The 27,348-nt window shown below is 38.7% G+C and overlaps 1 protein-coding gene across 5 annotated transcripts in view; it reads right to left on the bottom strand.

Annotated features, from left to right (window-relative positions):
* Window positions 1–277: 277 nt before the first annotated feature.
* LOC126094442 (importin-11) overlaps window positions 278–27,348 on the bottom strand; it is a 185,403-nt gene continuing 158,332 nt past the window's right edge. For all 5 annotated transcript variants that reach the window (XM_049908813.1, XM_049908814.1, XM_049908811.1 and 2 more), the window contains exons 17-20: window positions 18,570–18,727; window positions 18,345–18,437; window positions 4,612–4,762; window positions 278–2,206 (exon numbers count right to left, since the gene is read on the bottom strand). In XM_049908813.1, the coding sequence (XP_049764770.1) occupies window positions 2,102–2,206; window positions 4,612–4,762; window positions 18,345–18,437; window positions 18,570–18,727 (507 nt within the window). In that variant the 3' untranslated portion in view covers window positions 278–2,101. The remainder of the gene's footprint in view (window positions 2,207–4,611; window positions 4,763–18,344; window positions 18,438–18,569; window positions 18,728–27,348) is intronic.

Raw genomic sequence — 27,348 nt, 5'->3', positions numbered from 1 at the left:
TGGACAACAGGTTTTCTATACATGTTGGTATATGCTGATAGCAGTGCATTAGTAAGCTGAAAACCACATGAGGTGATACGTCTTAATTGCACCTGGGCTGACTTTCAAATAGGCTGCGACGCTGAAGTTTATACAGGGTGAATCAGAGTCCTTGATACATCTGCTATCAACTCACACTGGTAAATAACACAGGAACATATCTAATCATGAACATCCATTTGTTATACCACATTACCCAGTAAAGGTGACCTGTACCATCAGCAAGGCTATCCATTATGCACCTCTCCCGGATTTTTTTTTTGTCCCAGAATGATGCTACTACCTAGGAGAGTGTAATTCAACTGCTTATGAATGTAAATCAGAGGCTTTCTGTTTACTAAAATCCATACCTTTCTTAAATTTTTACGTACATTAAATTAAAAGGAGGGCTGAATGGAGTTACCTCCAACTATTGTGTTGACAGTAAAATTTTGAATGTCAGAATTTGCCATGAAAAAGTCCTTCAATAAAGGGTTTAATAGTTCAATTTATGAACTATTATACTCTTTTTTTTATGGAAACTACTGGGCTGGATATCAATATTGCATATTGTATTTTTAATTTTTTTTTTGTTTCTTTTGACCTCCGCCTGTATATGGCTGACAGATTGATCTATTTCTGTAAACTAGGAATTGGTAATGGTCAACTTCAAAGTAAGAAAATGTAATCTAAGGTATCTAAATTTCTCTTTCTTGCAGAAGTATTTGGACATAATCCATGTGTAAAGGGGTGACACTACTGCAGAGTCTTAAAACTTCAGCCTACAGTTTTTTTTTATAACAATTTATCTTGCATATTGTCTAATATAAAAAGCACCATAAATATTTTTGTTCACTTCACTCCCATTTCACCAATATTGTAGCACCAGTAGATTAATTTCATTAATTAACAAGTAATGTGATGTTTCAGCAATGCCACTACACTTTTCAGGCATGCCAGTAACCAGCTGGTATGTTTTCTTTTATGGCAGTGGTGTGGCTCAAACACAAAGAAATATTTAGAGACTATAGCAGTACTTTAATGTCTCTCATACTGCTTCAGAAAATGTTACTTTCATATGTATTATGCTGGTCTCACAATACATAAAATATTTTACAGCTTACAACAATAACAAGGAATATGACAAAATAACAATAGAAATATGTTTATAATTTACAGGTGTTATATGTCCATAATTATGACAAGCATTATTCAGAAAATACTGTTCAAACATATACAAAAAGTTAGTGGATTATTCAAATGTAACAAACACTAACTGTAACTCATCATGAAATATATTGCTGTTGATGAGAAACTGAATACAATTTTTACAACTATCAGAAAGACACACTGTAATAATATTTTCAGTGTGAATAATAAAACTGTAATTTTCAAATCCAGCAAATCAGAACAGCCAGACGAATAATATTTTCAAAAACTAGCAGATAGTTATCCTTTGCTGACAAATTTAGGCACAATTCATTCAGATGAAACTCAAGTAAGCTACGTCAGTTTGTGAAACTTTCTCACAACAGCCAAATTACTGCTTATATGTCAAAAATTCTGCCCATTCACACTATTTATACACACTCACAAAGCATGGGGCTTTTTCCAGATACAGTACACAAAAATTTGAAATAAATATCAACTAAAATGGTAGCTGTATATGCAATATACATAATTATTTAAAAAAATTCTTTCCTGAAGAATTTCGTTTCCATGTAAATTGTATACTGAACTGATTAACTGTACTGAGGTCTCAAATACAATGACATATTAAAGGGAAAAGGTTGAATGAAAACCACAGTACACTGATGTGACTGAATAAGTTACTTTTACAAATAAAAACTGTTATTAAAGTGTTTTACACTTTCACAGCTCAAACAAAGGTATATCAATGATGGTGAAATATAAAAATAGAGTAACATCAGAAGAGTATTCATAACATTAGCATAACAACACATCCTCTGACAAAACATTCCAAATGCGAGGTCAGTCAGCTGGGCGGTTTGACAGATTGTTCCGTCATCTACCTCCTGCGTCAGGTCCACCTTCTTGTAGCCTTCACCTTCCATAATCAGTCTTACAGTGAGATGTACTCCAGAGCTTGCTCCATTGTCTCTACATCAACAGTATGTTTCAGTTGCTCCATTTGCGCTGACCCAATTTGGCGTGTCAGTTCTGTCAGCTATCAACAATAAATGAGGTAAGTATACAAGGGATCAAACTTTTTGGAGTGTATAAGCAAAAATGAGATTAAGTTTTCATGTCCTGTCGATAATGAAGTAAATGGAAATGGAGCAAAGGCTCAGAATCAGTATGGAAATTGGCTATATATTATCCCAATATGAAAATCACAGGTATAGGGCTTTGAAACTCTATTCTCAAGAATGCGAGTCTCATGTCTTAACAACATCTCCACCTTGTTTGGTCTGGAGACAGACAATATCCTGCCTAACTGGTCCACAGACTTGCTTTCTGTGTCATCTGTTTGTGTGGCACCAAATAATCACCACTATGAACCAATCACTTATCATCAATACCCTTATTAGTTGCGGTCCGCAAGGATGCAATCATCCCAATGTATAACGGCAGATAATCATATAATATATAGTTTGTGAATAAATGTTAAAGGACAGAGACAATATTAAAAGATTTATCTATCTGCATTATATAGGATAATAATTTATGTTTTAAGTCACTATTATTACCCATTTGGTGTGGAGTACCACTCACTGGCTTCAATCTGCAGTTTGTTGGGAAGGATAGAGGAGTTGTTGACATGCGAAACAGCTACAGATGACGACATGCCCTTCTTCCTAGTTCTGTGAACAATTACGCATGCATCCCATTGCCATCATACCTATAGCTGCCTTCCATCTGAATTTTTCCTGTTCCATTTACATTAACAGAGGTCACTTGCACAACAAAAACTGCCACAATGCTTTGTGAAGGCTCTTATAAGTTACTCCAGCCACTGGAATCATGAGTAGAAGGACTAACTCCTGTTTGTGTACCACATCCAACACCATGTTTGGTAGAAAATCAGTGAATATATTAATATTCTTTATCATACATAACCTATTTTACAAGTACTCAATGCAATGCTTATTACAGTGAGAAGTTCAGCATTTTAATATAATTCAGCATCATAGTGAATTAATGTACATTTGGTAGATAATAAGACTAACTTTAAACAATACACAATATGTGACAACTTTTAACACGACTTTGGTTGGCATCCCAATTGTGATGTAAAGTTCCACAGAAAATTTCACAAAATCCATTTTGTTAACTCTGACAAGAAAGCTGTAACATATGGAACACATCAAAAATATGATGGGCTAGAGTGTATTAAGTTGTGGACCTAACTTTTTCAACATTGTTGGTTAATGGAATTTACATTATGAGTTTTGACTTCAGCAGATGAAAATTCAGGCCCGGTCTGAGCCTACCATCAGCACTCCAATGTACTGAATGGGTTAAAAGTGGTTGCATATGTAATATTTGTGGATGCAGGTGAAAGACTTGCAAATACTGCGCACATGCAGACAATATTTTTCTCATCTGTATAGACCACTAATTATCACCCTGGCCTTGAAATGCTAGACCACATCCTTTGGCTACAACTTGCACTGAATGAAGGATTCTACGCAAACTGCTACCCTCATCACACAAAGTAGTACTCCATCATCTGCCCAGCCTATTCAATATCTTCATCAATTCTATACAAATTCTACTTCCAATCCTGCATCATAAATCATTCCCCTGCTGATGATACAGGTGGTTGGCTGATTTGAGGAAGGGGACCAAACAGTGGGGTCATCGTTCCCGTTGGATTAGGGAAGGCTGGGGAAGGAAGTCTGCTGTGCCCTTTCAATGGAATCATCCTGGCATTTGGCTGAAGTGATTTTGATATACTCACAGAAAACCTAAATCAGGATGGTCAAATGTGGGTTTGAACCATCCTGAATGCGAGTCCAGAGTGCTGACCACTGCGCCCACCTCGGTTGGATAATAAGAGGTGCAATACCTGTGTGATACAATCAGCCACCACCTCCCACCAGAGTATAGTAACAGGAATTTCCTGTTCCGTAAAAGAAGGGCCACTTCTGAAAGCAGCCACATCATATACAAGATTCACAGCAATCACTGAGCAGTGTTCTGCGCGGGGATGACAACTACCCATTCATCTATCAGTAAGAATGGCCACTGACGAACTATGACTAACTGTAAACTTTACCACCCCGATGCTGAATATGCTGCACACCAAAATATCAATGACTTCAACAGCTATTTTAGTACTCGTGTCATTAGATTTACCCCTTAGCTCCTTCGAACTACGAAGGTGGAAACTTTCTCTCTAGCGTAGAAAGTCCTCGCAACCCTTCTGCTCTAAGCCTCCTCTAGTCTCCTTGCTGCTTCTGTACCAATACCCATATTTCCTCTGTGTCTGTGTGTGTGTTTTTTTTTTTTTAGTGGTCGTGAGGGGAAGGGGGGGGGGGCGGGGGGGTGCGTACATGCATGAGCGTGTGTGTTTTCTAGCTTTATTAATTACGACATCTACAACAAACATACTGATTGCCTACAAACCTGCATCTGGAAGTAGTCCCTGAGTGAGACAGTATGCACAGGGTCATGGGCTGCCAACTGCTTGCGTCGATGGTCATGTTCAGATTCATAGTCCACATCATCATCTTGAATAATTGGGGTAGGGCTCGATTGCTCCGACAGCAGTAAAGAGCTTGAAACAAGACAGACATTCAGTACAAAACTCTTGACAGACATGGCTGGCATTCACGGTTACACTGTAACAACAGAGTTTAATGCCAAAGAGTTGTGCTCTTAGCTTCGGAATTTAAAATGCTCAACCTGTCAGAGAGATAAACACTATTTGTTAAAATAGGGCTTAAAACAAAACTGTATTCGTGGTATCTCACCACCAGTGCATGTGAGTGTGAGTGCCCCGAGTGTCGTGTCACCACACGTGTGTGTGTGTGTGTGTGTGTGTGTGTGTGTGTGTGTGTGTGTGTGTGTGTGTGTGTGAATTGGCCACCAACTGTAAGTGTAGGCCGGCCATTGTTGGAAGCAGCCTGTGGAAGGCATGTGTGCAACGCAGTCTCCGCTGCGTAGTCTGCTGGCAACTCATGCATATATATGCACAGAGCAGTGCTAACTGACATTCTTTTATGTTCTCCAGTTGTACTGTTCACATCAGTGTACCGTGTCTTGTTAAGTGGGGATCTATGAGAGAGTGATTTCCATTATTGTTCATAACTTCATGAAGAAAGCCCTATTTGTGTTACTTGTACCAGTCTTGTGTAGTACCTGGTTACTAAATGATTGGTGATGAGAATGGGATGGTTTCGGCATGTGCAATCTGTAAGTGAAGTTTCATCAGGTTTGTTTATTATGGATGCCATGCTGCCAACTCTAATTGAACAACTTACTACGGATGTGACCAGTTTGTTGGCTTCTGTTAACAGACAGGATACCGTTCCACTGGCCCATCCACACAGTCAAGGATTGGGATGCTTACAAAAAAGTTTCAGACAGCATTTTTCGGCTTTCGGTGTGACTGACTCGAATTTGTGCAAAGCCTTCTTCCTCTCGTGTGGATTCTACCTAAGGCCTGTCAATTATTGTGTCAGCTTGCCCCTTTACAAGAGTCAACAGCTCTCACTTTTGATCGCACGTGCAGTTTATTGTCCAACTACCATCGCAAACCACCCCACGTTACAATGGCGTGAGCTGAATTGTACTGATGCCGCAAGAAACCAAAACTGTCATACAGCACCCGGGCAGCTGAACTTCACAGCCTTAGCCATAAGTGTCAGTTCATTACTGATGTTCATAAAGACTCTTATGCAGACACTATGGTGCGCAATGCAATTATCTGTTTAGTTCCGGACAAGGAAGTGCGTTAGAAGGCTTTATTCTGTGAAAATCACCCTTGGCAGAAGTTTTGCAAACATCACAATTTCATGAAGTTTCTCGGGCAGTAGGTGACTAAATTGAAGAGTTAGGTGATGTGGCAGAAGTGTCACAAGATGTGCCCACTAAATGACAGATATCTTGCATGAGGAAGTGGCATTGGTGGTGGTAAATCATTTGGACATGGTGCTGAGCAGATCAAGGACTGTGGGGCTCCAATGCTTGTGACTTCTCCCAAGTTGTTTATTGAATTAAGTGTTTTTCCTCAAATGGCCCAGCAACAGGTCGACACAGGTGCTGTAGTGATGTTATTGTGTTTTCAAACCTATGAGAGATTAGGCTTGCTATCATTGACAACGGCCACACTTAAGCTGGTCCGTTATGACAAACGGACCATAGTGCTGTCTGGAATGAAAGTAGGGAGTAGAAGGTCAAGAGGAAGACCAAGCAATAAATAATTGCAAAGAGAAGAGAAAAAGGAGTTTTAAAATTAAGGGTGAATGGACAAAAGTGGACTGGAAGGGATGATGGGAAGAAAAATGAAAATTGAGAAGTCTCTGTTCTAACCAGACTTGCTGGAGGTTGGAAAATGTTGAAATTAATGATGAATATGACAGTATACAGGATCTCTGCAATGACCTAGGATAATGGATGAGGCAAAAAATGTGACTAAATTCCCCAATATTCTTTGGAATTACAATGGCTAGTCTTCATTTATGAGATCCTCAACTGATGTACACTAGAAAACCAAATACACAGGCAGAGATTTGGGGAGAAGGTTAAATAAAAGGTTAAATAAAAATCTGTAACTGATACAGTGGACAATTTGGAACATTCAGCAGCATTTGTCCCAATCAGATGAAAGTGGATGCTGACGTAGAAATGTGAATTGCTGAAAAGACTATGAAAGTCACATTATGGCTTGACAGCAGAAAACTTATGTCACAGAAGTGTCAATTTTATTCTTGCAACAGTTTCAAAATGTGCCATGACAATTTCTTGCAGTAACAGTCACTGTTTCTTTGATGGAACTACTTCACATTTTACTTACATGACTGCCATGAATTTACAACTGGGATCTGCAACATAGCCACCATCTAAAGTTACCAGTTGTAATAGAACTAGTTATAGGGTAGTTCATGAATTCTTCAATATCACTAAAAGTTTGGCAGGAGTATCTTACCCAATCCCCAATGTGTAATGGACAAAAGTTAAAAAGTATGGTTTTTCTTAATTTCTATCAGCATATTAAACTGTATGGTTTACTAATATACCAAATCAACATTATTTCAGATAATTTAATGTAATTAACAGAAAGTAATAGTTAGTTAGAAAACCTGATGATATGAATTACCATACTGTTGTAAATTTCAGCAAAATCTGTAATTTCATTCTTGTGATTGCATTATTACATTCCCACAGAAATACTAGGAGAGATACTATGTTGTAATTAAATCAACAATTAATTATCAAAATTAATATATTTCAAACTTACCTAAAAACTTTTGGATCATTTGTCAGTCATCTGACATATTTAATGTGACTTGTGCACTTAATGTATCATGCCAATAATGAAAAACCAATTAGATCTATTTATTTATTGGTTCAAGAATCAGTTTCGTACATTGTTTGTACATGTGATATAGGACAGTGGTAAACCCAGTTAGTTTACAATACAGTAGTCATTTTGACTACATTGTTGACATAATAAAAATGCATAATAATGTAGGTTGGTGTACTGTATTGCTTCTACATGTGATAATAGCAGTTAATAAGTGAGATGACATGATAAGCACAATGTAAACTATACTATGAATTGACAATTAGTGAAATTTGGTAAATGAGGTTTACTTATTATGACATTCCATACACTCAACCAAAGAATAGAAGCAGTGGTCAAACAAGAACTGTTTTAACTTTATTTTAAATGCATTTAATGTTGGTATGCATTTTAAGTAAGAAGGCATATAGTTATATAACATAGCTCCAGAATGATACACTCCTCTTTTGCACAAGTTTGTATTTACTGTGTTCCTTTGTAGGTTCATCTTCTGTCTAGTTTCATATGTGTGTATATCATAGTTGTGTTTGAATAGATTTTCCTTTTTTAAGATGCTCCCTTTTGTGAAAATTAGTATTTCGTCTATATACAAGCAAGGCAGTGACAATATTTTCAGAGTTTTAAAAAGGGATCTACAGGAATTTAGCTTTTTTTTATCACTCTGATAATCTTTTTCTGTATTTTAAATGTTGTAATTAACTTTTTCATTAATGATTTTGAAACATTCTGATGTACACACTATTGATTTACAGCCATTTTGTTACTATGAAATTATCATACAGAACTATAACCTGAGATTCTGTTTTGGCATTTTGTACTGTACCTCAATTAATATTGGGCATAAAATCCAATGTGAAATCAAGATGTAGCTAATGTTTTTATGATGGGTATTGTCATTGTACCTTCATAATCAAATTTTTCCACAGGGGAAAAAAAATTATTGTCTTTAAAACTGTGCTAACAATTTGTTGTAAATCATTAACTTTTCATTATAAATCAGTAAATGTAATTGTTTTTGACAATAGGCCAAAGAACATATGTTGTTAAGACAGGATGTATGTTGAGCAGTGCAAAGCATTTGAAGCCAGCCACAGTTTGGCCAATGTAATGGCACAAAATCTGTAATAGTTGCTGTTTTGTCAGTCAGGTTGGTCGAAAACAGTCGTGTGTGAACATCTTTGACAATGCTTATGAAAAGTGTATCTGCTGTTACAAGGTTTCATCAGTGTGTTGGAAAATATTATTTAACATCCACGTTTTTATCAAGTTTGAAATCCAGGTGAATCTGCAATACACATCCTCTAACGGACTTCATTGGTGCAAGAGATTCGAGGGTTCAAAGCTTTTAAGTATTCCAATGCAAAAACTACATCAATCTCATACTATGATGAATCTCTCATAATGAGAAGTGTTTTAGCCAGAATTGGAGTAACATTGGACGGCCCAAAAAGAACGAAGTCCTAAACTTTCTTTCAAAAGCAAATTTCTCTATATGAAAGTGTAAGATTATGAGACAGAATTGCTGACCTGTGTACAAAAAAACTCCACTATTTTCTTTTTCCTCCTTGAACTATTACTTTCAACAGTCCACGTCAATCATTTTTTTCATCGCACTCATGATTTTCCCTAACATGTACCTCGATACTTACATTCCTTCCACAAAAATGCTCTTACTATAGAGGCCACCTGTTCCATATACATTACCCCCAGTCTTGCTTAACCTTTGGTATTGATCCCAAAGGCCTCACATTAAAAGTCACCAGCTCTTGCTGCAACCCATCTTTCCACCAATCTCTTCTCAAATTTCAGACTAATTAATTCTTACAAGGAGAGGCCCCAGTGGGGGGCTCAAATTTCTGTAATTTTCTACATGGTGATATAGGTTAAGGTCCCATGTATCACACCCTGCAGCTATTCACCCTGGTGGGAACTAGCTGGTGAGTAATATATGAAAATTTTTTTTTGGAATTTTGAGTGATGCTCTACAGCTTTACAAAATAAATGTTATCCTGACTGGCTGCATAGTGTAATGGTTAAAGTACTGTCTTCACATGCAAAAGGCTGCGGGTTTAAATACTGTCAGGTGTTCCAAAACATTTTATTTTTAAATATTTATCAAAATTACTTTTTTTAATATTTTTATTTCTATTCCTTTGTCACATCATTTTTCCTTCCTATTATTTTTTTGCCACTTGGAAACTTTGTTCATGTGATTTTAATTATTTTTATGTATTATTTCGATTCTTGATTTTACATAATAATCCATTCTTCGGTTTAAATCTTCATCTATGTTATTTTGTCCATAGTGCAAAAAGAATTTATGCTTTAAATGTTTGTATGTGATAACCATCCAAAAACATGTACACCTTGTATTGAAAGATACATTTTTGACACCATTGCATGGTCAATATAAAAAAGTTATTTCATCTTTTGTTTTTAATCCGATAGATCAGTATTTTCAAATGTTTAAAATATTACATTAGGTAAATTAAAAATAATGACACTGACATACGTAGAACTTCCAAGTGGAGAAAGAATGATAGGAAGAAAAAATGAGAGAAATTGAAAAAAATAGATATTGTGATTAAAATGACATGCTAAGCACAGATGTAAAAAATTACACTTAATTCAATTAATTGAAAGGAAATAATGATCTAAGTCATTTTGGTAAAGATTTAAAAATAAAAAAATTGGAAGTACCTTATGAGATTCAAGCCCACAACCTTTTGCATCTGAGAAAAGTACCTTAACCATTACATGATGCAATCAATCAGGATAAAATTCCTTTTTTAAAGCTGGAGGGCATGATGTAAAATTCCACAGTTTTGTTCATAGATTATTTGCAAACGATGGCCCACCAGGGCGATTGGCTGGGACCTTACCCTACATCACCATACAGATGGTTTCAAAAAAACTGGTCCTACTGCTTACCAATCCTGTCCTTTACAATAAAGTGCATCTTTAAACCAACAATCCCAACAGCCGCTGTCTCTCTTTAAAATTTTCCACCTTTCAGTCCATGTATGTATAGCATACACAATGTACTCTTTGAAGATAGCTGTAAACTTTGAGAAAACACTTTTACACTGCCTACAGAAGCTATTCAGAGTGTAGGCCAAATACCCCAAAGTTGTGTCTATCTCCCACAACAACCACCATCCACTGCATTATCACCAACAACCTCCCCCCTCCCCTCCTCTCCTCCTCTCCCCTCCCCTCCCCTACAAGCCAACAAGCTCATCCTAGCCTTCCAAACCAAGCACATCATCTAGCCAATAATCAAACTCCAAAACCTCACACCTAGTCCTCATTCAGTTCTAAACCTCTGATTGATATACCTTTCCTATCCTAAGAAATCTGTTCTTTTAAAAGGCCTAACTTTGAAGTCACCCATCCAAATTCAATCACCTCTTCTTAATTCATCTGTATCCACAATCTTAATTGTAACCACCACTTCACCATTCAATCCTCTCCTTCCCCCCAAATCATCATCTCCCAATTAATCTTCCTGGACAAATATCACTGAACCCCAAACCTTTCTCAAGTTGAGCCCTGAGTTATCCATGATTTGAAGGCAGAATGCTCTTTCATCATTCTCTCTGTGGGCCAAGATTCCACTACTCTGATATTTGACTGTGAGGAGTATGAGGTGGGGAAGGCATTGTCAGTTTTCTGGCACCTCAACAAACAAAACTCAAAACTGTTCCTAATGGCCCCCATTCCTTCCACCCAGATCGAACTGCAGAAAAGCTTTAGAACTTCCCACTGATAAATGCACCCCCCCCCCCCCCCTTCTACGTGCTTTCAAAATCACACAAAAATAACCATTCTGGTCATTCAATAAAAGGTGACATCAAAAGCTCCCACTGACTGTACCTCAGTCCTGTTGAACTAGAACCTCAACCCATCACACAAAGTCTCCTACCTTACAAAAATAAGGCACCAACCACTTCCTGGAATGTCTTCAGTCAACTCTCATCGAGAAAACACTTTGTCACTATCAATGTAATGTCACTCTACAAAAACATCCCACATAAACATGGCCTCTCAGCCTTAGAACACTATCTCTCCCAAATGCTACCTGAAAACATTCCTGAAAACTAGTCTGTCACCTCAGCCATCTGCACCTTTAAGCACCAAACATGCAAACAAAATCCCCCCTGCCCCAACTGCAATGAGTGCCAGAATAGATCCCATCTTATGCCAACTTTTTCAAGGGCACATGGAAGAGAGAGTCCTCTAGGCCTGAAGCTGGGCTTCCTGGCTTGGTACAAATTTATCAATGCCTACTTTGTGGTATGTAGTTTGTTAAAGAACTACAACTATTTATGCAGCAGCTTAACCCCTCTCCCCAACTCAAATTCACTTGGTCCATTTCACTACTTACAAGTGATATTTCACTACCTACAAGTGACGAATCTAGGAATGTACACTAATGCATGTAAAACGTGAAACACTCAGAAGAAATGGTCTGCAACATGCCACGATAAGATGATGTGTAGAACAGGGAAACCATAACAAGTTATTTAAACAGTACAAACTTGTCGTGCACCTAGGCCCGACACTGCCCTATTTTGTGAGACTGCACAGGGCAGGTCAGGTCAGTGTTAAGCAACATTCAGTTGATGCGGAGCCATCACACGAGGTAGAAACATATAACCAAATGCCACTATGCCTCACCAACATCACACGGTAAAATATTAGCATGTGAGTGCATTTGAAAGGGGCAGAATGATTGGTTCCATGGGAAGTGGGGCTGTAATTTGTTACACTGCGGCTCGTACAAGGTACGCTGCTTCAGCAGCGAGAAGTATGCGGAACCAGTGGAAAGAAGAAGTCCATACACAGTGCCAAGAGGGTACTGGATGACACAATGGTGACCACAGCACAGGATGACTGCCATGTTGTCCACTTGGCTGTAATGGACAGAACAGCTTCGTCTATAGTGTTGGCACGACACTGAAACACTGCTACAGAATTGGACATGTCTGCATCAATGGTTCCTTGCTGTCTTTTGTGGGCAGGACTGGTGGCATGCAGGCAATTGTGTCAGCTTCCATTGACCAGAATCCACTAATGTCGCAGACTGCAGTGGGCACTCACATGGTTAGTGGCAAAATGTAGTGTCTTTAGATGAGTACAGCTTCAACTTGTCCTACAATGATAAACGCATCGGTGCAGCTGTGGTGAATGTAGTCAGGCAGACTGCACTGCTGAGGACATAGCGGACAAACATCAAGTGTTATGGTCAGGGCCACCATTCCCTACAAGATGCAATCTCGCCTCCTACTTGTTGTAGGCAATCTGAACAGTTACTGCTACATCAGGGAGATTTTACAGCCCGACGCACTGACCCTCTTGTAGGCCTTTCCACATATCATATTTCAGCTGGACAATACACAGCTGCATGTGGTGAGGAATGTGCACGTCTCTTTCTAAGAACGATGAGTACCACTGCTTCCTTGGTCTGCCTGTTTGGCCGACATGGTGCCCATCAAACATGTCTGGAATACAGTCAATCAGCAATCTGAAGTGTTTCAGTTTGGCTTGGGCTGCCTGGTAGTTTGTTATACTTCACCTCATGCACCAAACACTTAAATAATTTGCCACCTGAACATACTTTTTATATACAATGAATGTTGTTTACTGAATATTCGGTCACCGTTAAGTATTATTAATCAGGGTCCAGCTAGACTGTGCCCTGAATCCATGTACCTACTTCCTCCAACTTTGCTCAGACGTTTCCTCCCTCCAGGCTGCAGATAAAGCTGAAGAACATTAACTTCTTGTTCTCATTCACTTCACAACATAAATAATAAGTGAGATTCAATTCACCATTTTCTATTGTCTTCAATATTAAACTAAATACATGACAAGAGGAGACAGCTATCAACTCGTACACTGCCTCTCTGTACTACATACATAACAGATCTGGTATTCAACTTGAAAATTAACCATTACAATCTGTTTATTATCTTTGACATTCCACATTCTTAGATTTCATGGAACTCTTTCTTCTGCACTGTCCACTCCATGGAACTCCTTGTTGTCCACCTCTGTACAGTCACTGGATCGTTAGCTCTGGTATCAGCACCTACGATTTAAAACACCTCCATAGAGGGATGCTCACTACTTATCGGCTACTTTCAGTCATGAACATGTAATTATGGACATGATTCCTTTCATTCAAGGAATAGGATGTATCACTACGTACTTGTCCATTCAGTTCCTCCTGCAGTGACATATGATGCTTTGTGGACGTGTCTACAAAAGCTGGGGCAGAGTATTCCCTAGCAGTATACTCAGGCGCTCTTTGATTCCATGCAACGACATCTAGTGGCTGTGATTCCAGCATGTGGTGGCACTACTCTGTACTGAATTCATACAGTGACTGTGCATATACAGGTCTGTAATGATGATTATTTGTGTACTGTCATGCCCCTAATTGGTGGAATAAATTTCATTGTGATCATGTCTCTCACTCTTGATGTTTCACTTTCTCCAAAGAGTAGTTTACATATTTCTCCCATAGGGATCACTTAGACAAGATCAGACTACAGTGGACACACAGGTGTTTAAAGAACCATTCTTCACACACAAATGGAATGGGAAACGACCCAAATAACTATACAATGGGAAATTGTCTCTGCCATGCATTTCACTTCACAGTGGTTTGCAGGGTATGGATGTAGATGGAGATCCAACGAAGGCTTCCATAAAGTTGACCCCCACCTAACTGAAGCCTACATTACATGTCAGTCCATATAAAACCAACTAATAGGCAACAATTACTAACCTACACTTTAAATGGTCTATTCTCTACAGTCCATGCCTTCACAGCAAACATCTGCTCCACTATGGAATCCGTCAACATCTACACCAACAACCTTTTTTACACTTTCATCTCCTGCAAATACCACACAGATCTTATTCACAAACAAATCTCCCAAACTGTTCCAGCTTATCACACTCTGACTGATAAAGTCCCCATTTCCAAAAAACACAAAAGCCCCTCCCTTATCACCCAGGCCTTGAATGCCTTAATGCATTACTCTCTTCCTGATTATCTGCCCTATGGCATCCCACTGGGAATTTCTGTTATCTTCAACCTCCGTAACATCTTTGTCAAACTGTATGACATTTCCACACAATTATCTTTACCCCCAGGTGCCTATCCTAGCAAACACTCAAACTATAAATCATGCTACACACAGGATCACTATCACCTACTCTAGCCCTACCGCTATAATCCAACACCAAAAGCAGGGCAACTTACGAAACCATGCATAGTGTTCACAATAAGTGTTCACTGCAAAGTGATTTATATAGGAAAGTTCACCACTAAACTGGATGAGTGGATGACTGGGCACAGAATAAATAATCAATAATGTGCTGAACACGTGAAAGAACACCATTAATCCATAATGCAGAGAGAACTCGCAAGATCTCAGGAAGAACAGTTCACACAACAGTTCACTTTGTGGAAATCCAGTACCCAGTAGCTGAATATTCTCTACAGCTGCTACACCAGAAGGGCTATTTGGATTCTCTCAACTGGTACAAGTTTTTCTCAACTTCAGAGATGGGAAACTACCCTTCAACATATCCTTTACATTCTGACACCTTCGTGGACCCATCTTTTGATACGGTACACCCTCCGTCCACCTCCTCTTCTCTTTTTCATTACTTTCTTTACTGCTTTCACATTTTAATTTTGCCTCCTCTCCCCCAACATCCTTTTCCTCTTAGTTCTAAATTGCACTATTAGTTTCATTTCTCTTCCTCTTAATCCAAGTAATCCAGCTTTAAATTTCACTTTGTCATTGTCTCTGGACTGTAACTGGTCCAGAACTCACAAATGTCCTACCTCTGACCAACTCTTTTTGATGCCTCACATTTCATATTTGTCTCCTCTCATCCTCACCACATCCTGGGCTCTGAGTAATCTGTCCTTGTTTGTTAACTTTCCATGACTTGTCCCTCTTTCCTCCCCAGGAAATGAACTAATAGGTCCAAAATCTAGAATAGTTTAGTGTATTTTCATATTTATCTCATTGGTAGCACTAAAACTTTCACCTCCAGAAGATAAGTGCCGGAAAGCAATTCTGTCTCATAATTTTAAAATTTGAACTTCCTAAGAATTAACCCAGAATATTTTGAACAGACAACAGTTACATGCTTTTGTACTATGGGCTACTGTTTGGCTTCCTGCAACAACTCATACTGGTTACTGTATTTTGCCTGTTACACCTTAGAGTCTGATACCAGCAACATTATGATTACAATGCTGTATGTCTAAATTGATTAGTTCATGAACTATGCAGAAAGCATGGGCACTGTGAGGAGTTGTGCATATTTGAAAATGGAAATACAACAAAATGAAATTCATTTAACAACAATCACGGGGGGAAAATTTTTATGTGGTGTTACCAATATTTCTCTAAATTTTCTTGCCAAGTTATGAATGGATTTAATTTATTTCTTTTCATACTTCTTTCATTTATTATTTCCTTTTCTCAGTGGGTCTGAAAGTAAAACTTTGTCTTTATGTTTCTGTGCAGCATTATGCCATTTAGCAAACTCCACAATCTGTATAAGATATAACACTAAGTGAATTTTCCATCTGTGCTTGGCAGAACATGATAATAATATGTAAAAGGAAAACACTTCCTAATATTCTGCAAAATTATATTTATTTGGTCATGAACTCGCTTTTGGCTTTTCAGGCTATCTTCAAGTGACAACTGAATGTCGCAAACAGAAGTGTTGTGCTTGTGGACCAGTACCACTGGACACTTAGATACATTACTACAGCATTTAAACTCTCAACATAGGAACAATCAGTTTACAAAGGAACCAGGAGGCTCTTCTATGTATTTTGTAGACTTCAATATAGATATTAGTACAAGAAAACACATTTAGCAATTACAGAGAAAACATAGCTACTGATAAGGTAATCCCTGCAAGCTCCCAGCATCCACACACAAACAAACATGCAGCTTTCCAATCAGTGGTGCATTGCCTCATATCTGTCCCATTATACAAATCACCCTCTCAAACAGAAATACAAACCATCAAACAAATCACTTCCAGCAATGGCTATGGTTCTGCCCTGATTGATAATATTCTACAAAAAAAGAAAATGAATACAACTGCACTACTTCCCTGGTGCAAAATTCCATATGTTGGCAACATTTCAGACAATCTTACAAAAAGATTATAAAGTCTTGCAACTACAGACCTGCATTTTCATAATACAATAACATACAAAAAATTTTATTCAATAGTAAAGACAAAATGCAACCTTTGGCACATACTGGTGTGCATCAAATCATTTGCAAGCAGTGTGAAAAATGTATATTGGTCCACCAGGCAGAGCTGTGGCAATTAGGCTATGTGAATATCAGATAAGCTGATAAAGATAAGATTTGACGTTTCCTGATAATCTTTTAGCAGAAAACTGTCCATATCATGTAGAATGTGAAGTTAAACACTCGGGGCGGGGAGGGGGGGGACCAAATACTAGATTAAAAGTGTAAATTCATTTTATTTCTCATCATTTGTTGTATGTATCTTTGATCTTTGTATAAGACTTTGTTTATCCCCTTTTTAGTTAATGTAATTTTTGTAATATTTTCCTGTGTAAACAATTGGTCATTTTTGTATCTTCTGTACAAACAATATCTGTCACACAACATGTTTACCCCTGTCTGTGAAATTCAGTTGTTATCTGAAGACGGCATAAGAAGCCGAAAGCCAAATAAATGCAATTTTGCAGAACATAGGAAATGTTTTCCTTTTTGATATACAGGGTGATTCAAAAAGAATACCACAACTTTAAAAATGTGTATTTAATGAAAGAAACATAATATAACCTTCTGTTATACATCATTACAAAGAGTATTTAAAAAGTTTTTTTTCACTCAAAAACAAGTTCAGAGATGTTCAATATGGCCCCCTCCAGACACTCGAGCAATATCAACCCGATACTCCAACTCGTTCCACACTCTCTGTAGCATATCAGGCGTAACAGTTTGGATAGCTGCTGTTATTTCTCGTTTCAAATCATCAATGGTGGCTGGGAGAGGTGGCCGAAACACCATATCCTTAACATACCCCCATAAGAAAAAATCGCAGGGGGTAAGATCAGGGCTTCTTGGAGGTCAGTGATGAAGTGCTCTGTCACGGGCTGCCTGGCGGCCGATTCATCGCCTCGGGTAGTTGACGTTCAGGTAGTTACAGACAGATAAGTGCCAATGTGGTGGCGCTCCATCCTGCTGAAATATGAATTGTTGTGCTTCTTGTTCGAGCTGAGGGAACAGCCAATTCTCTAACATCTTCAGATACTGTAGTCCAGTTACAGTAGCACCTTCGAAGAAAAAGGGACCAAAAACTTTATTGGCTGAAATGGCACAGAAAAGTTCACCTTAGGCGAGTCATGTTCATACTGAGTTGTTTCCCGCGGATTCTCGTCGATTCACTTCTGCCTCAAGTGAACAAATGTACAACTAAATGAAACTTTATAGCTCCCTTAATTCGCCGACAGATAGTGCTTAGCTCTGCCTTTTGTCGTTGCAGAGTTTTAAATTCCTAAAGTTGTGGTATGCTTTTTGAATCACCCTGTATTATTATTATTATTATTATTATGAAAAAGTATAATTACCTTGATTCTTAATTCCAGAAATAGCGAGGCTCATAATATTATTCATTCCGATATGAACAATCTGTTCAAATATTCAATACAATACTAGTTGATATAGTTAGACATTTAATGTCCTGATATAAATGAAAATAATGATTATTCACAAAACAGACTAAAAATAATACTCACTCAACTTGTCTACCCGTATCTTCAACTTTCATAACATCATTTAGGGCTTCTGTTATGTTTAACAGAACACCACAGAACCTGTCAAGCACTGACCTAAACAGTCATAAGAAAAAATGTATATATCAGAGTTAGTGGCTTGGCATAAACTTAACATGAGCCTAAAATTATAACAACAAAAAGATGAACACTAACTGAAATGAAGTAGAAAAAAAAAGTAATATGTACCTAGAACCTGCAGTAAGCAAAGACGCCAGTGCCAGGCCCAAGAGCTTCCTACGCTCCAGTTGGGTAACTAGTGCCATTTTGTCCAGCCACACATCCAACATTTTGTCTAGAACTGCCTCTTGTGATTGCCTCAATGAATCAGCAACTTTGGTCACTGCCTGGACAGCCAAATAAGTGAATTAAGAACTGCACAAAGTTAAACTGCAACTAAATATTGTTGATGTCCATGTGGCAATATAGTTCATCTCATTTAGACATACTTTGCAGGATCTTGTTAACACTACCTAGTGTACATGAGACATACTACATTATCAAATATACATGAGACTGACTGTGTTTTCAGATAATACTTCTTGAAGAGAGGCTGTGTTATATCAAAAAGTCATGGTCAACAGCTATATAGGATTGTGTACAGGTATGTGTAGTACAACGTGGTCATTAAGGAGAAAATGACACAGATAAGGTGTTTAAAAGGTAACACACAATGCTTTAACTCAACCAGCTCTGCAAAACAATATACAGTACTTTGGTGATTTAGCACAGGAGATTTGGACTCATCCTCCTTGTTCCAGTAATTCAATACCTGTGAATTAAATCTACAGCATGTGTGTGTTTATAAAAAGCATGAAAACTCTTAAGATATTGAAATATATGTGCTAGCTATGTGTTTCTATGCACTACTTATTAAATCAGCGACTGGCAAGTGGTCCCTTATCATCATCGTTTATTGTTTCCACTCTGCTCACCCTAATTTATTTTGCACCAAGCATTACTTACATGTATGAAGTTTCTGAGAAAGCAAAAAATTATTGTCTGAATTCTTAACTTGCAGAAACGTTTTGTCAGTTCTTTTGTTTTTCAGCAGTGTCAATTTGCCAGTTCCTTCTGTGTAATAACAGTTCCATGTTTTTTATTTTATTTTATTTTTTATTTACTGAGGCTATCAAATTACATATCCTGCTCTTTTGTTGCCAAGTTATACAATACAATACATTTATGGTATGATTACAGTTTTAATTGATAATTTTCATATTCGTCACCATATACATTATGTAAATTTAGAAAGAAAAAAATAATACCAGAGAAGGAAAGTTGCTACTCACCATACAGCGGAGATACTGAGTCGCGATAGCCACAATAAAAAGATTCAACAATCATAGCTTCCGGCCATTAAGGCCTTTGTCAGCAGTACACACACACACATACACACACACACACACACACACACACACACACACACACACGAGCGCGCGCGCAAACGCAGCTTGCACACACGTCTGCAGTCTCAGAGAGCTGAAACTACGGCACGAGCAGCAGCACCAGTGCATGATGGGAGTGGCGACTGGGTGGGGGTAAGGAGAAGACTGGGACGGGGAGGGGGAGGGATAGTATGGTGGGGATGGCGGACAGTGAACTGTTGCAGTTTAGACGGACGGCAGGAGAGAAGGTGTGGAGGGGGGAAGGGGTAAGTAGTGGAAAGGAGAGAAATAAAAAGAATTAAAAGACTGGGTGTGCCGGTGAAATGATGGCTGTGTAGTGCTGGAATGGGAACAGGGAGGGGCTGGATGGGTGAGGACAGTGACTAACTAAGGTTGAGGCCAGGAGGGTTACTGGAACGTAGGATGTATTGCAGGGAAAGTTCCCACCTGCGCAATTCAGAAAAGCTTGTGTTGGTGGGAAGGATCCATATGGCACAGGCTGTAAAGCAGTCATTGAGATGAGGGGTATCATGTTTGTCAGCGTGTTCAGCAAAAGAGTGATCCACATTTTTGCCACAGTTTGTCATTGGCCGTTCATGCGGACAGACAGCTTGTTGGTTGTCATGCCTACATAGAATGCAGCACAGCACAGTGGTTGCAGCTTAGCTTGTAAATCACATGACTGGTTTCACAGGTAGCCCTGCCTTTGATGGGATAGGAGATGTTAATAACCGGATTGGAGTAGGTGGTGGTAGGAGGCTGTATGGGACAGGTCTTGCATCTAAGTCTATTACAGGGGTATGAGCCATGAGGTAAGGGATTGGGAGCAGGGGTTGTGTAAGGATGGACGAGTGTATTGTGTAGCTTCGGTGGACGACGGAATACCACTGTAGGAGCGGTGTGAAGGATAGTGGGTAGGACATTTCTCTTTTCAAGGCATGACAATAGGTAATCTAAACCCCTGGCGGAGAATGTAATTCAGTTGCTCCAGTCCCGGATCGTACTGAGTTACGAGGGGAATGCTCCTCTGTGACCGGACTGTGGTACTTTCGGAGGAGGTGGGAGACTGGAAAGATAAGGCATGGGAGATTTGTTTTTGTACAAGGATGGGAGGATAATTACAGCCAGTGAAGGCTTCAGTGAGACCCTTGGTATATTTAGAGGAGGACTGTTCGTCACTGCAGATGCGATGACCATGGGTGGCTAGGCTGTACGGAAGGGACTTCTTGGTATGGAATGGGTGGCAAGTGTCGAAGTGGTGGTATTGCTGGTGGTTAGTAGGTTTGATATGGACGGAGGTACTGATGTAGCCATCTTCGAAGTGAAGGTCAACATCTAGGAAGGTGGCTTGTTGGGTTGAGTAGGACCAGATGAAGCAAATAGGGGAGAAGTTGTTGAGGTTCTGTCCTACCCACTATCCTTCACACCGCTCCTACAGTGGTATTCCGTCGTCCACCGAAGCTACACAATACACTCGTCCATCCTTACACAACCCCTGCTCCCAATCCCTTACCTCATGGCTCATACCCCTGTAATAGACAGATGCAAGACCTGTCCCATACAGCCTCCTACCACCACCTACTCCAATCCGGTTACTAACATCTCCTATCCCATCAAAGGCAGGGCTACCTGTGAAACCAGTCATGTGATTTACAAGCTGCAACCACTGTGCTGTGCTGCATTCTATGTAGGCATGACAACCAACAAGCTGTCTGTCCGCATGAACGGCCAATGACAAACTGTGGCAAAAATGTGGATCACTCTTTTGCTGAACACGCTGACAAACATGATACCCCTCATCTCAATGACTGCTTTACAGCCTGTGCCATATGGATCCTTCCCACCAACACAAGCTTTCTGAATTGCGCAGGTGGGAACTTTCCCTGCAATACATCCTACGTTCCCATAACCGTCCTGGACTCAACCTTCATTAGTCACTGTCCTCACCCATCCAGTCCCCTGCCTGTTCCCATTCCAGCACTACACAGCCGTCATTTCACCGCCACACCCAGTCTTTTAATTTCTTTTTATTTCTCTCTTTCCTGCTAGTTACCCGTACCTTCTCTTTTGCCGTCCGTCTAAGCTGCAACATTTCACTGTCCGCCACTTCCACCATACCATCCCTCCCCCTCCGCACCCCAGTCTCCTCCTTACCTCCACCCAGTCGCCACTCCCATCATGCACTGGTGCTGCTCCTCGCGGTGTAGTTTCAGCTCTCTGAGACTGCAAACGTGTGTGCAAGTTGCGTTTCCATTTGTGTGTGTGTGTGTGTGTGTGTGTGTGTGTGTGATGAATTCAGGGGGTGGGGTGGGGGAAGTCCCCCGGAAATTGGAAATATGCCGCCCCCCCCCCCCCCCCCCCAAGAAATTCATATCTATAGTTGTGGTGAAACATAAAAATTATCACCTGGTCTGTTAATGTGTACTGTTGTGACAAAATTTAAACTACGCCTGCTGCTGTTGCTAACGAAGTTTGGAGTCAACTATGGAGAAGTCATTATGACATGCAGTTTTTACAAGCAAAATGAATGTGTAACAATAAGTAGCGGCTAGGTCCCTATAGTTTGGTTTCGTTACTTATCGGTTCGGTTTGGAACACTTAGCGTTGATTGTTCTGTTTTTATTATAGTTATTATTATTTCTTTCTTTCTTTCTTTTCTCAGACGTTATGTCTGGTCAAAAATGGAAAGTGACGCGGACCTTGATCAAGCATGACTGTATGGTGTATGTTATATTGCATTTAGGAACTTTCGGGTGATTGAAGATGTATCAATAATTACGGATTTCTGTAGTTGTATATATAAGTTTGGATGTAGCTGTATTGCATTGATGTACTGGTGGATATTGTGTGGTATGACTCCTGTAGTTGATAGTATAATTGGTATAATGTCAACTTGATCCTGATGCCACATGTCCTTGACTTCCTCAGCCAGTTGGATGTATTTTTCAATTTTTTCTCCTGTTTTCTTTTGTATATTTGTTGTATTGGGTATGGACATTTCGATTAGTTGTGTTGATTTCTTCTTTTTATTGGTGAGTATGATGTCAGGTTTGTTATGTGGTGTTGTTTTATCTGTTATAATGATTCTGTTCCAGTATAATTTGTATTCAGCATTCTCCAGTACATTTTGTGGTGCATACTTGTATGTGGGAACGTGTTGTTTTGTAAGTTTATGTTGTAAGGCAAGCTGTTGATGTATTATTTTTGCTACATTGTCATGTCTTCTGGGGTATTCTGTATTTGCTAGTATTGTTCATCCGTTTGTGATGTGATCTACTGTTTCTATTTGTTGTCTGCAAAGTCTGCATTTATCTGTTATGGTATTGGTCTGTAATAATATGCTTGCTGTAATATCTGGTGTTTATTGTTTGATCCTGTATTGCAATCATGAATCCTTCTGTCTCACTGTATATATTGCCTTTTCTTAGCCATGTGTTGGATCTGTCTTGATCGATGTGTGGCTGTGTTAGATGATACGGATGCTTGCCATGTAGTGTTTTCTTTTTCCAATTAACTTTCTTCGTATCTGTTGATGTTATGTGATCTAGACGGTTGTAGAAGTGGTTATGAAATCGCAGTGGTGTAGCCGATGTATTTAAATGAGTGATTGCTTTGTGTATTTTGCTAGTTTCTGCTCGTTCTAGAAAGAATTTTCTTAAATTGTCTACCTGTCCATAATGTAGGTTTTTTATGTCGATAAAGCCCCTTCCTTCTTCCTTTCTGCATAATGTGAATCTTTCTGTTGCTGAATGTATGTGATGTATTCTATATTTGTGGCATTGTGATCGTGTAAGTGTATTGAGTGCTTCTAGGTCTGTGTTACTCCGTTTCACTACTCCAAATGAGTAGGTCAATATTGGTATAGCATAAGTATTTATAGCTTTTGTCTTGTTTCTTGCTGTCAATTCTGTTTTCAGTATTTTTGTTAGTCTTTGTCTATATTTTTCTTTTAGTTCTTCTTTAATATTTGTATTATCTATTCCTATTTTTTGTCTGTATCCTAGATATTTATACGCATCTGTTTTTTCCATCGCTTCTATGCAGTCGCTGTGGTTATCCAATATGTAATCTTGTTTAGTGTGTTTTCCCTTGACTATGCTATTTTTCTTACATTTGTCTTTTCCAAAAGCCATATTTATATCATTGCTGAATACTTCTGTTATCTTTAGTAATTGGTTGAGTTGTTGATTTGTTGCTGCCAGTAGTTTTAGATCATCCATGTATAGCAAATGTGTGATTTTGTGTTGGTATGTTCCAGTAATATTGCATCCATAATTTGTATTATTTAGCATGTTGGATAGTGGGTTCAGAGCAAGGTAGAACCAGAAAGGACTTAATGAGTCTCCTTGGTATATTCCACGCTTAATCTGTATTGGCTGTGATGTGATATTATTTGAATTTGTTTGTATATTAAGTGTGGTTTTCCAATTTTTCATTACTATGTTTAGGAACTGTATCAATTTAGGATCTACTTTGTATATTTCCAATATTTGTAGTAACCATGAGTGAGGTACACTATCAAAATCTTTTTGGTAATCAATGTATGCGTAGTGTAGCGACCTTTGTTTAGTTTTAGCTCGATATGTCACCTCTGCATCTATTATCAGTTGCTCTTTACATCCTCGTGCTCCTTTGCAACAGCCTTTTTGTTCTTCATTTATAATTTTGTTCTGTGTTGTTTGTGTTATTAATTTCTGCGTAATGACTGAAGTTAATATTTTGTATATTGTTGGTAGGCATGTTATGGGGCGATATTTAGCTGGGTTTGCTGTGTCTGCTTGATCTTTAGGTTTCAGATAAGTTATTCCATGTGTAAGTGTATCAGGGAATGTGTATGGGTCTGCAATGTAACTGTTAAATAATTTATGGTTATAATAGAAGGAAACATTCCACGTAGGAAAAATATACCTAAAAACAAAGATGATGTGACTTACCAAATGAAGGTGCTGGCAGGTTGACAGACACACAAACGAACACAAACATACACACAAAATTCAAGCTTTCGCAACAAACTGTTGCCTCATCAGGAAAGAGGGAAGGAGAGGGAAAGACGAAAGGATGTGACGGTAACCCTCTCCCTTAAAACTCACATCCTTTCGTCTTTCCCTCTCCTCCCCTCTTTCCTGATGAGGCAACAGTTTGTTGCGAAAGCTTGAATTTTGTGTGTATGTTTGTGTTCGTTTGTGTGCCTGTCGACCTGCCAGCACCTTCATTTGGTAAGTCACATCATCTTTGTTTTTACGTATATGTTAAATAATTTAGTTAAATGTGAATGTGTTGAGGTGAACTTCTTTAGCCAGAAATTTGGTATTTTATCTTTTCCAGGGGCTTTCCAATTGTGAGTAGAATTAATTGCTTGGGTGACTTCATGTTGCAAAATTATCACTTCAGGCGTCCGCGGTATCATCTTGTATGTGTCTGTTTCTGCTTGTATCCACCGTGCATGCCTGTTATGTTGTACCGGGTTTGACCATATGTTGCTCCAGAAGTGTTCCATGTCTGTTATGCTTGGTGGATTGTCTATTTTAATGTGTGTGTTATCTATTGTCTGGTAAAATTTCTTTTGGTTTGTGTTGAATGTTTGGTTTTGTTTCCTTCTATTTTCACTTTTTTTGTATCTTCTAAGTCGTTTGGCCAATGCTTGTAATTTCTGCTTCTTTTCATGTAATTGCTCTATCGCTTCTTGTTGTGAGATTTTACCTAACCTTTTTCGTTTTTTGCCTGATATTTCATTTCTTATAAATTGTGTTAGCTGTCCGATGTCTTTTCTCAGTTTTTCTATTCTGATCTGTAGCCTGTGTTGCCATGCTGGTTTTGTGGGTGCCTTCTGTGTGTTGGTTGGTTCTGATCTCTGCCTAGTGTGTATATTTAGTGTAGTGAGTGCTCCTATATAAACCAGTAGTTGTAACTCTTCCGTAGTTGTGTTTTCATTTATTTTGTTGTGTATGATTGTGTTGATAGTTTTTATTGTTGTTTTGACTTGTGGGTTATTTGGCGGTCTATGCAAGAATGGTCAAATGTCTGTATTTGTGTCTTTGTATTCTATATATGTCAGCTGAAATTTCTCTTCTATATCTAACATGTGTGTCACTTCGTGTTCTATTTGTGCTTGTTCTGGTGGCCGTCTTAAGATTTCGTTTTCCTCTGATTGTTTAATTGATGTGTGTTGGTCTTTGTTTGTTTGCTCTGGGATGTTTGAGTCCATTACTGTATTTTCTTCTTCTTCTTCTGATTGCACATTATTCTGTTCCAGTCTTTGTTGTACTTGTTGTTTGATGTTTTCTAATTCTGACTGGGGTATCCTGTTATTTTTGATTATTACACGGATCTGATCAAGTAGTCGTTGTTCTGTTAAAAATTTTAATTCTGGGTATCTGGTAACAAATGTTGTGTATACTTGTGATCTGTGTCCAGTTGTGTTGGTTCCTAGGTTTGTTGCTTGGTAATAACAGAACATGAGGTGTCGATTAACTTCATCTGACCATCTCATCCTCTGTCTTTGTTTTCCTTCTAGGGTGGTTGCAGGAAGCATATCCTACAAAACGCCTCTATTTGGATTTAAATCATTTTCCAGTTGGCTAGCAGTGTTGTTACCATTGTGGGCGGGCATAGAGTTCAAGCGTCATCCCGAACCATGACGGCGCTCGTCCGAGGCTTCTTTAGTTCTGTCCTGAACCAAGTAATCACACTAAAAGGGGGGTTAGCCCTATTAGTGGTTTGTTCTTTTCGTTGCCTTTTACGACTGGCAGAACATACCGGAGGCCTATTCTTTTCCCAGGCCTCCACGGGGTTGTTATTATTATTATTATTATTATCATTATCATTGCCAACACCAACAAATTAGCAGTAGTTGTATAATAAGTGTGCGGTAAAGCTGAGCGTTGCAAGGTGTATTGGCAATGCAGATTGTGGAATAAGTCAGCCTTTCCTTTCTCATGTCTTCCCTCACGGTACCTCCAATTGGCCTAACGTGTAAGCTAAACTCTTAGCTATGCAGCCCACCCTCGCTGCGAACTTTATTCTTATCCGCCACTCGTATCTATACTTTATTTGCCCCTAGAATAAACCTGATGTCGCAAAACACGTCCCCAGGTATTGCTATGGAATTGGAAGTAGCATCTGACATTATAAAAGATTGTTTTAATTTTTTATTGCATTACTGGGAATATTTCCAAGATTTAATAGCCACATAGATTTTTCCTGATCGATGAGCCCAAGGCTCAAACCAAGTATTTGTTCACACTTGACAATGATTTTCGCAGTGTCAATGGGGATACAAAATTTTTGCCTAAAGAAGCGGTAGATTCCACCATGAGTGGGAAGTTTGGCAACACTGCTCTACGAGTATAATCTAAGCTTTCATTGTTGTATAAAAACTCAACGCATTGTTGAAATTGTTGTAAGGTTGTAACAGTCAGTCAACAGGTTACTATGGAAGTGTGATGTGATTATGTAGTGTACTATATGCAGTCTTCGTCAGTTTATAACATAAAAAGAAGTGTTAGTGCCGAAATACAATGTCGAAACAACAAACTTTAATTTCTTTCTTTAATAATAAAAGACAGTGTATGGCAAAAGAC

This window comes from Schistocerca cancellata, chromosome 8 (assembly GCF_023864275.1).
Source record: "Schistocerca cancellata isolate TAMUIC-IGC-003103 chromosome 8, iqSchCanc2.1, whole genome shotgun sequence".
Lineage (NCBI taxonomy): Eukaryota > Metazoa > Arthropoda > Insecta > Orthoptera > Acrididae > Schistocerca > Schistocerca cancellata.
Note: the sequence above shows the minus strand (reverse complement) of the source record. Positions and strands in the feature narration are given on the sequence as shown.